Source organism: Schistosoma haematobium, chromosome ZW (assembly GCF_000699445.3).
Source record: "Schistosoma haematobium chromosome ZW, whole genome shotgun sequence".
In the NCBI taxonomy this organism is placed as follows: Eukaryota; Metazoa; Platyhelminthes; class Trematoda; order Strigeidida; family Schistosomatidae; genus Schistosoma; species Schistosoma haematobium.
The window spans coordinates 64,688,033-64,700,309 of record NC_067195.1 but is presented as its reverse complement, the minus strand read 5'-3'; the positions used below and the strand labels follow the sequence as shown (position 1 = coordinate 64,700,309).

The window sequence follows — 12,277 nt, the reverse complement described above, 5'->3', positions numbered from 1 at the left end:
CTTATACCAATATTTATGTGTTCAAATAAATAAATAAATAAATAAATAAATAAATAAATAACCGGCTTCTAAGAAGAAAGGTTATTTGATGTTCTTTTCATATAATTATTAGGCTTTCACAATTAGTGAAAAACGAATAATAATGACAATAATACTTGAATGAGATGACTGAAAATATGATCGATTACTTTTATTAGTCAACCGAATCAAAAGGTAAATGTGCACTCATTCATATACATAAATTCATATATATATATATGAGCCCCATTTTTCTATTGGTTGAGTATCTTTTTCTTTAGAAAAGAAAGTCGAATCTAGGGCACTCACGAGCTAGCATCATTTGGCCAATGCTTGGTTGAACCGCTCTAGTAATTCCATTGGATATTTCAGTTTACATATATGTAAGAACATCTTTAGTATAGAGTAGATGGGAATTATAATAAAAGGTACTTAAACATCCACTTGGGTGTTTGTGAAAACAGACAAACAAAATACAAATACCATTGAAATTAAATGAGAATCATTTAAAGATTTTAATACATTACCTAATCAAAATCTAAATAGTGAAAAAAATTAAAGATAAAACATATTTGAACTGACATTAAATATACAATGGTACAGTGGATAGTAACTTTAACAACATGGTGTCGGTATGGCTGGTTCTTTCATATTGCTTTTCTTGTCCTTATATTTTCATCAATTAAGCACATTTTTATTACATAACTATCTTAATTTATGACTCAAATGTTTGTATTCCGATTCACTTAATAAAACACATTGTAATGAGGAACTTGACTTTCTCAGCATACTATATAAATATGTCAGAGAACAGAAGAAATTACACACAACACTTCTGTTAATTAGCTCAACAATCTTGTAGTTACATTTGACAATTATCTTTCAATTCGAATAAGAATGAACAACGTTGACTTTCAGTAATCTGATCAAAAATTTAAGCTTGCATAATTCGAAAATTAAATACTCAGGGTCTTTAGAAACTGATTATAATTGTGTTAAGTATCTAAGGATATTTTCTTTTCTGAATCTTTATCTGGTTTTAACGTCTGGCTTAACGTGTTAAAAGGTAGTTTAATAAATATTTATTGAGTTTTTGATTGAGATGATGAATCAATCGATGTTAGACCAACATTGAAAACTTGGAAGCATTTGACAACCATCCCGTCTAAGTATGGAACTTCTCAGCAGTGCATATACACGATCCTGTACACGGGACTAGAACATAGAAACTTCGGTCTCGCACGCGAACGCTTAGCCTTTAGACCACCGAGCAGGTATCCAGCGATGGCAATGTCTAACTTCAACAAATCCATTAAATCTCGCGACCCTGTTCCATTGTCTGAGGCAGATACCTGTCTCTACCTGATAGGTTTAGCATTTAGGGATAGTATCGTTTTCCATGTTATACGACATAATGTATGGTTCAATACATTTTACATTATCAGTTTTACTCTGTTAAATAAGACTTAATTACTAGATACTGCTTAAAGTATTCTGAATAGTATACATAGGTATTTCTATTGCTCATATGTGATGTTTGAATTTCAAGGAAATACCTAGAATTTATGTTCACAATTTTGACTAACTCTTTTACATACTATATCTATATCTTTTTTTGAAATGAGAAGTGTTTTTACTGTTTGTTTAATTTCTGATAGTGGCTTGTAAAACAATATGCACTAAATGAAACTAGATTTATCCAATGAAATGTTGATCTAAACCAAACTAATATTAAAATGTTTAACCAATCAGGATAGTCGTACATCTGACCAATCATGATTTAAAAGTTACGTTATATAATATGCTTCAGCTATTTCAAGATCATAATATGGAATGGTTTAGTTTACTCTTATCTTCTTATTATTCCCATATACACATACTCCTCATTTGTGTCAATATAATTCAGATAAAAAATGAATTGGGAGTATGACAGTAAGAAATTCAAGTTATTGTCTTAATATTTAACATCTTTATAACTATAGAAATGTTTAGTTTAATAATGTATCGAATATTATTCATTTTTTTCGATATACTATCATTCAACAATTATAGTACAAATGGATTTATATTACATTTACCACTGAGCATCTCTAATTTATCAACATCACAATTAACCAATCAATCATTATATACAGAGGATCTTACAATCAATAATACGAATGTTTTCAATGAAAGCATTCTTGAAAAAACTTATCAGAATCAAACAGAAGAAATAGAAGAGGAATTATTTGTCAAAGGTAGTGCTGGTGTATGGGTTATTAGTGTAATGAGTGGGACATGTATATTAACAATTGCATTTATTGTTAGAGGTTTATTCTCACGAGCTGAAGCATTCCATGATGGTACAGAAAATCACCATGGTACAGATATTAATGGTGGTTTCATTGGAGGTAATGGATTCGCTAGTGGTGGAGCAGATATGGGTTTTTTAACAACAAATATGGTATGAAATGTATTCTACATAAAATAACTTCATTCATGATGTTTTTAAATGATTTCTGTGATATAGTAATTAGAACCGGTTTAATTGGTAGTATATATCACAGTATCGTGAAAAGGATAGAAAAATATGAGTATATATTCCAATATGTAAAGAGCGATTTAAAGAAGCGGTAAACCATTCCGAGATTCACTGTTCCAATGATTAACAAGAATACAAATCTTAACATATTTTGTAAAGTTTACAAGTACCATACAGTTTAAAGTTCAAGTAAATTCAGAAGAATTATATACGTGAAATTCTATGCCACTGTATATATTCTAAAGGATAAAAAAAACTATTGTTAACATCTGTAACTACTTCTTATTTAATCTACGTTCTTCCTAAATTATTCTAAATAAAATTATATTTTCTGAATACAAATAAATGTGGTGAACAAATATACCTTTTCGGTACATTCTTATTTCTTGTGTTATGAATTCAAATGAAAGAAAAATTAAACTAATTAGGTAAGTGATTTTAGAGAGAGAGAGAGCGAAAGAAAGAAAATTTAATTTTTCTAGATACCTTCTTGTTAATTACCTGATTTGTTTCAATTTATGAAGAAGAAGAAGAAGAAGAAGAAGGAAAAAACAGAACCTATAAACACATAGAATGAAGCCCATAAATAAGAATAAATATTTTAATACGGCTTATATTTAAAGTCATTTATAGGAAATTATACGTTTGGTGCCAATGGATAAATCTGAAAACAATTATAAATCAATATCATTTTAATAATATTTATTCTCGTTTGTATAAATTGAATTCTTTATACGATATCCATGAAAATATCCATTATTTGTGCTGTGATTCACTAGTTTTATTATCTATACATATCTTACTGATCCTTAGCTTAAAATGACAATGATTTGCTATAATTTTTAATACAGTGATTTATTTTGATGTGATAGTTGGTAGCCACTTGAAAATGTAGCTTTTAAGTTAATTGGTTAAAACAGTATGTTGCTTTTGAAATAGATTTAAGTGCACAGACTCTATTTATCTTTTTTTAATACACATATTCTCATTGTTATTATTTCAGTTGTTTATGACATTCATACATTGATTATGCCATCGAATAACTCTAATATATACTTACCTATCGAGTGTAGAATCTAGAGTATATCGTAAACTTGTGACAAATCCCAGATAAATCTAATTTAACGTCTTACATTTTCAATTAGAAATACATCTGATTTAAGAAGGTTATCTCTCTTATATAGTATAAATACGGAAAGACTGAATGCTTGCGTAAAATCATAAAGAAAAAAAGACTTAAAAGAAGATTTTTACCCATGTCTATTTTCTTTTTGATTTCTTTATTTGATTTCATCGACATATTTTAAATAGTTCAACTGGTTGTGAGACAGATTGTAGCATTCCAATAAACGTATATGTATGTACATAAATTTTCAAGGATGCAAATAAGCTTCACCATTTTGCATAGTTTTCTGTCTATGTTTTAGTAGATACAATTTACTAAATGAAGTATTCAAATGCAATAGTTATGTGAATATATCTGATATTCTTAATGAAATTTTACATAATAATAAGTCCAAACATTATGTTAATAATACGTTAAGCTAAGTGGTTGGAGTGGAACTACCAGAAGTCATTCATATAGATTCTGAGTCATTTGGTCTTTATCACGAAAGTGTAATGACAATGTAGGTGCAAGGCTTCCCACTAAAAGCTTCCAACCATTTAAGATTAAATAAAATGTACTATATTGCGAAATCTGTTAGAATGATCTCCACAGCTTGATTCAATAAAGAAAATTAGATCAACACAAACGATTGGACAACAAAACATTGGTTGTTTCTAAGTGGCTGATGAGAGTGATCGCCGTATTTCACTAAGTAAAAAAACATGATATTGTGCTTAGAGGGTTAGTCTAATCTGAATATAATCATTACGATGGGTTCAAACTAAAACAAAATTGATATCTGATAGATTGCAATGATCATCTATTTTTGTCCTTGCAAATGTATAATATGTGATCATATTTAAATAGATGAAATAGAGTTTTAATAACTTAATTACATAAAATTAACCACTTAATTGTAAAGTGAATATTTATGGCGAGACTCTAATGCATGAACGACCTTTGAACGAATCTTAAGTGACCTTGAGAAACAGTGACCAATCAGCAAACAGTCAGTATAGAGTAAAAATATGTTATACAAAACCAAGGAAATAAAGTGGATACACTTCTTATACATGGTTCTAAAGCTTGTCAAGGTTAGAAAGAGGTTCGGAGGTTCTAGAATCGTAATGCATGCAGTAGAGGAAATCATCCATATGGCTACAGAATAGTCGGCCTCTAGAGTCATGATAACCCGAGCTTCCAATTTTGGGGAAACTGCTGAAGCCAAATGACCTTCATCAATGTTTGGGGAACTTTGAGGAAATTTTGGGGAAATCCCCAAAGTCAAATGACCTTGACCAATGTTAAAGGGGAATTTTGGAGAAATTTTGGGGTTTTTGTACCATTTTCCCGAAATTTCCTCAAAATTTACTATAGCGGCTTCCCCAAAATGTGCCAAATTTTCCCCAAAATTGGCAGCTTGGGAAAGTCTCAAATACTCTTTCAGACTCGACCACATAGCTTCAATATTGTTTATGTGCACACCGGTTGATGAGTTCACAAGATCCTACTTGTGGATAACAACACGATGCACATAACCAAGCCTATGTAGGAGTCTGTACGCTCTCCAAATATCCGTATAGATTGTAGTACCTGACTGCATCCAGTGTTACTGGTGCTTTTATTATCCAGTTCGCAATAACTGTCGTAATTTGCCTTAGTTAGTAATTATATGTGGGGTTTTCATCACGAACTGACATCAGCTATAATGCCAGAAATTTATTTAGCCATATGGATGAAAGGCTTTCGCGTTAAAATCCGAGATCTATTATCTTCTACCTGAATGATTCGTCCACAAATTATAGTCTTGCCGTTTTATTTCTTATGGCCGCTCACTTATCACGTTTTGTACAAAATTGCCTGTGAACCGATCGTACGTTAGCATTAAGCACTGAGGTTGGCGTCGTAACCTTGGAATCTCTAAAACGCCTCTGATTGGCTCGCCCGTAAATTAGAGTCTCGCCATAATTATCCCTTCAAACTCATTTTATAAATTTAACTTCAAACAACCAGTTAGCAGAAGTTAATCTGACATAATAGGTGTGGTCAAAAATACATCAATGTGAAAATGGTCATTGTATCGCTTTTCTATTTATATGACCTACTTTTTCATCTGTCCTTAATTATTCAAATATTACTTTAGGTTTAAATGTATTTAAAAGTTCAGAAATTATATAATCTATTCCAAGTCAATGTAATCTGCTTCAAGTGATTTTCTCAATTATCGGAAATCATTTTATGATTAAAGTTGAATAGAATTATGACTTAAAATAAATTACATTTTGCTAAATATACATTTAAGTCGAAGTATATTTCTTGTAGTAGATCATGTTAAAAAGATGGAGTGCTCGTTGACAAACAATACCTATCAGTTACGGAAAAGTATACTGGTTGACTGGCATTAATATATATATCATGCATCGAACCCTACTTGCTTAAATGTATAATTTTATGAGTTCGTTCTTCATACTTCGTAACCTAAATATTAGCAACTAATGTTATTTCGACTAACTGACAAACTCATAGGTCAATGAAAAACCCCCTTATAACAAAACATTCTCTATTCATAGTTTACTTATGTTTTGCATCTGCTCAGATTATCTTAATCTCTATCTTATAGGCAATGAACTAAAAATACCTTAAAGTTATTTAACGAATATCAATACATTTTAAATTGTTACACTAGTATACCACAATTGATTGATCACTGGGTGGTGATCAATGTCATGCTTGTCTAGTCCTTATTAGTGCAGATCGAATGCTATCGATCATGTTGCAATGTGGCCAACAGTCTAGGTGACTCGACACTGCGGGCACTATGTATTGAGATTTAGATGGTGGTTGGAGGTAGTCAACAGGAAACCCTGGACCCGGGTTTCGTGCTACTTGGCACTCGTCAGCAAGGTGTACCTGTAATCTTGAGGGAACTGATGCTCCCTGGCGGATTCGATCTCGTGTCACCCAGCTTCACAGTCAGAGACGTTACCACTGAGCTATCCGAGCCGTGACTGACCTCCTGTAGGACTGAGATGTAATCACAATTGATTGGCCACATTGCAACATGATCGATAGCATTCGATCTGCACTAATAAGGACTTGACACACATGACATTGACCACCACCCAGTGATCAATCAATTGTGATTACATCTCAGTCCTACAGGAGGTTAGTCACAGCTCGGATAGCTCGGTGGTAACGTCTCTGACTGTGAAGCTGGGTGACACGAGATCGAATCCGCCAGGGAGCACCAGTTCCCTCAAGATTACAGGTACACCTTGCTGACGAGTGCCAAGTAGCACGGAACCCGGGTCCAGGGTTTCCTGTTGACTATACCCAACCACCATCTAAATCTCAACACTGGTATACCCTCAATTTGTGCTTTATTTTTGAAAACGTTACACGCCATTTAATGAAAATAAGTTTCGAGTGAATTGGACACTATTTTATTTAAAATAATAAGATAAAAACATTAACATGAGGATATACATACCTCTTTTATAGCTGATTTCCTAATGATTTTATCTTCATATCGAAAATCTTAACCGATAATCATTTTTACTTATCTAAATTACCAAATAAATAACTATGACTAAGCTAATTTATGACAGACTACTTATCGATTAAACTATACTGACCTGGATAGACGATTTAGTGTTTATTTAGGAAAGAAGATAATGAATGAAGTAAACATTCTGTTCTCTGTTAGTTAGTTAGTTAGTAAGAGAATTATTCTAGTGTTCAAATAATGGGATTTTCAAACTTACAATCATCATTATGTGTAATGGATTATTCAACTTCTGTGGAATGGTTTGTTCCACATGAAAAAAAAAACAACATAAAATGTAAATATATCAGATAATAGAATCATCTTCATTTCAACATTGACATTTTAATTCTTAAATTATCACTAAGACTGATATTTCAGGGTAGTCAAAATCTAGACTAATTAAATTAATAGATATGAAAATGTAATCTGATTATTGACAGAAATAATTTATATGTTCACTCAATGATAAGATAAATGTATAGATATGGTAAACGGTACTTCAATAAAACCTACTTTGAACATATTCATATAGTTGTAATGATGATTTATCGATTCGTTCCGATATAATAAAAAAAGACCCTAAATTTAATATCTATTGGTTTTATACATTGAAATTCAGCAGTTTATAAATCCCCCATAGAATATAGTTTGTTTTTGAACATTGAAATATGTTGTGATAATGAATCATTTATAGTGTTGATAATGTGACGACAACCAATAAATAGATTGAAATTATGAGTCAATTGAAGCTAGACAACCATGGAAAACCTGGAAGCATTGGTTGTCTAGCTTCAATTGACTCATGATTTCAATCTGTGAAATTTCTAAACTCTCCAGAAACCCCTTCTGATAACTAATAAATAAACAACATATTAAGGTTAAATTACTTTTGAATTTACATATTGTTAAAACATTTGAATGATACTTTATAGATTTAAAAACTAAAGTCTAAACAATGTAACTATTCAGTTTTAGCCTTAACTACCACAAATAAAAAAATTAAATGAATAATATCATCTATAAATTGATAGGCAAACGATTAGAATTTGACTACTAAAATCAGTTCAACTACATTCACTTTCAATCTTGTAAATGTAATATAGGCATGTGTTTTACAAAATCTCAAACAGTCGACATGGAAAACATGGTTTGTTTTAGCTGTACCAATTGTCAAGTTCTGAAATAATTTCTATATTTCGCATGTAGGACTGCATTCATTTGATCTAACTTATTGTTGTGTGTCTTCACAACGTTTCTTCCAACATGTTTTTCGTGCTGATAACATTGACTATAAAGTTGATATTATCGAGAAAAAAAAGAGTTCTCTAAAGGGATTTATTTTAGAGAGTTCTTCTTTAAAGCACCTTTACATTCATTGGTTAACACTACATTCTACACTTCATAGTACACTGACTTTGGACCAAAAGTAGTTATTAAAAGAATCTACAATATCAAATCACCTTGGGTAAATTCTCGAATATAGTAAGTTAACTATTTGAACAGTATTGTTTACAAAAAAATACATTTTTCTATCTTACATAAAACCATTTATATCACAGAAGCAAACCAAAGTAACAGGATATAATGAACAGAAATTAATTTATCTTATTACATAGCTTTGATACTAAAAAGAGCTGACAAGAGTTTGATTATGTTCAACAACAACAAAAAAAAACCTTAATCAAGAACTTGACTTGAACAACATGTACAATAGACCGATTTACTTTGACTAAGAAAATTTACACCAACAAATTTTTCTCAAAATAAAATTACTCAGACCTAGAAAGAAATAGAAGATCTATCTAAATAAAATTTAAGTTGATTAATCCTGGAATCATATTCTACGTTTCTCTTAGCTAAAATCACATAAATAAGCCGACAAAATATTGTGTTTATTCACTAATAACAGTTTAACTATAATTATTTCGTTGAAATGTCTAATAAGCATTTGAAGGGTCATAAAAAATTAAATGAAAATAAAGTACATTTATTAAAATAAATCATCGCTAATTGTTTAGAGATGTGTGTATTTGATTACTGAATCTTTATCAAAAACATATCACTGGAATTGACAAAAGAAATTGGAAAGTGTAATAATTAGAAAGTCTGTTACTTTGTTAAAATGTAGCATGTTGTATATCATTCAACTACAAGTCTCAGTCTAGTAAACTGTATACTGTTGAAATAAGTACATACATTGACAGTGTGATGATGAGACAGCTGACATGGTAATGTACAAATAGTTCTTTAGTTATGTATAGCAAAATTCAACTTCTGTTTTTATCAGAATGACTAAATTGAGCCAACTGAAAATTTAATCGAGAAAGTTTTTTCTCTACCTCATTTGAATAACTATCAGAAAAGAGAGTCAGCCGTCAGATGACTGCACTTATTAGAAAATTTGATGATGTCTACAATATCTAACCGAGATTTTATGAATAAGTTGATTACTAAGTAATGGATTATTTATTGTGGATAAAAAGGAATATCACAAGTTGACAGGAGAGAATACACTTTTATCCACCATATTAAATGTTGAGTATTACAATTTTCAGTTCAATGTGATGTATTTTCATGCTTTCATTATTTTTCGTTACTTTCTATATAATAAGCTACTGTGATGTATTTTAGTGTTAAATGTTTTATAACGAAATTGAATCAGTTAGCTGCTAACTGTTATCAAAATTTTAATTTTAATTTTAATTTCATGATTTCAACCAAAAACTTAACAATCTCCACAACCTCTATACTGATAATTAACACGTGCTCACTAGTGACTAGCTTCGTGAGGGAATTCTCGGAGTTCTAGTGAGAAGTCGTGACCAGTGGAGCTAATCCGTGTCGGGTAGAGACAGGTATCTACCTCAGTACAATGGAAGGTGGTCGCGCAGTTTCGTGGATTGGTTGATGTTAGACACTAACACCATTGGATGCCGGCTCAGTGGTCTAATGGTTAAGTGCTCAGGCGCGAAGCCAGTAGGTCCTGGGTTTGAATCCCGCGTGGTGCGGGATCGTGGATGCGCACTGCTGAGGAGTCCCACACTAGGACGAAACGGCCGTCCAGTGCTTTCAGGTTTCCAACGGTGGTCTAACATCAATTAATTCATGATCTCAACCAAAAAAAAATTTTAATAGTTGAGATCATGAGTCAATTGAAGCTAGACCACTATAGAGAACCTGGAAGCACTGAACGGCCGTTTCGTCCTATTGTGGGAATTCTCAACAGTGCTCATTCTCGTGATCATATTTGGTATTATACTGTTGTTGCATATGTTTGCATATGGATGCAAACGTTTTCAGCTTGATTGCTTTGAGGTTTAAAAATAACATAGTCAAGATCCAAGTAATTTCAGTTTTAAATACATTGTAACACACTTTTTGAATTTCACTGTCAGCGACCATTCAAAGATTAATCATTTTCCATAAATTTAGACTTTATTGAATTTCTCAAATTTATTCATGATTTGTGCACGCATTTATAAAGCCACCACAATTATAAATATATATCCTGTTATAGGGTAATTTCATATTGATTTTCAAGAAAACCACACCACTATTCAAGCCTTTGCAGTACAATTTTAACAGCACAGTTCAATCCTGTGGTGCAATAACACAGGTATCAAAATCCCCTAGTGAAAATCAAAAAAACACAAGACAAATACAGTTAGTTTATTTATCAAAGTAATATAGTTGCATAATTTCAACGAGTTTAATGTAGATAAAATACATGTTTCATCGATTTAAATTGCACAAATAGTTATTCTCTAAAGAACTGAAAAATAAAAACAATAAAATGTTAATGAAAATCTACAATAAATCACTATTTTAAACTTTTCAACAGTTGAGATCATGAGTCAATTGAAGCTAGACCACCATGGAAAACCTGGAAGCACTGGACGGCCGTTTCGTTCTATTGTGGGACTCCTCAACAGTGCGCATCCACGACCCCGCCTTCCGGGATTCTAATCCAGGTTTTCCATGGTTGTCTAGCTTCAACTGACTCATGATCTCAACTGTTGAAATTAGTACAATCTCCATAAAACCCCTTCTGATACTATTTTAAACGATAAATTTGTTTTGATTCATTATAAAATTTTGAACATATGATTAACTTACTTATAACCTCCTTGCTTTATTTTGAAGTTAGATAAAATGATTTTCAAGACATATGTTGATATACATTAACATTGATATTATATATGATTAAACTAAGCATTGAAATAAACAACTGTTCTCATAAGGATCGACAACTGTGCAGTACTTTTTCTGGATTTATCATTGAGTGTTTGTAAACATTTCATTTTATGAAAATAAACCCGAAATTTCAATGTATAAACAAGTTTTTTTTTCGGCAATATATTTATGTGGTAAAACAAAGAAAGATATTTCTCTTCTCTTGATTGATAGAAATAAACAAACTATTCGGTAATTATCATGAAAAGATAATAATAATAACAGTGATAAATCACCCTAAGTTAATGAAAGTTGCTGGTTGTAGATTGATAGCCAGTACTCAAAAACTGATTATCAATCAAAACTTTAAACCTTTTCAAGGGTTCATTGTAACATATATAATGACAAGTGATATAGTCCGAAGAATTAATGTAAATCTAAAAGCATTGAAAATCCCCTACAACCTAGTTAGAGACTACTACGTTCCTAAAATTCCATACAAGACCGATTGGTATAATTCGTTTTTCTATTTCATTAAAATTAACTACTGAAGCTTAATTAAGCAAATTCAAACTAAACTGTAAATTATTGTTTTAGACTTTAATGTATCAGAAAAAAAATTTTGTTTTTAATTATTGTCATCCTAGAAATAAAATAGGTAGGACTCTAATTTATGGACGAGCCAATCAGAAGCGTTTAAGGATTTTCAAGGTCATGGCGCTAAGTTCAGTGCGAGATGCTCACATTCGATCGTTTTACAGCAGATTTTAGAGAATAGGTGATCGTTGAGAGACTACAGCAGATGGGACTATTAGGAAGTTCCTGTGTCTGTGACTGCGGCAATTAAATGACCGCAGCACGATGTGCAGACTGCCGCGATGACATTGTATTTCGTTGTACTATATGTTGT

The 12,277-nt window shown here is 31.4% G+C and overlaps 1 protein-coding gene across 1 annotated transcript; it reads left to right on the top strand.

The window, feature by feature from the left end:
• Positions 1-1,780: 1,780 nt before the first annotated feature.
• MS3_00004149 (uncharacterized protein) lies at positions 1,781-4,859 on the top strand. The gene is made up of 2 exons (XM_051212035.1): positions 1,781-2,967; positions 3,004-4,859. Exon 1 carries the CDS (start codon positions 2,003-2,005, stop codon positions 2,465-2,467), a length of 465 nt encoding a protein of 154 aa, XP_051072176.1. The 5' UTR covers positions 1,781-2,002; the 3' UTR covers positions 2,468-2,967; positions 3,004-4,859.
• Positions 4,860-12,277: the final 7,418 nt, after the last annotated feature.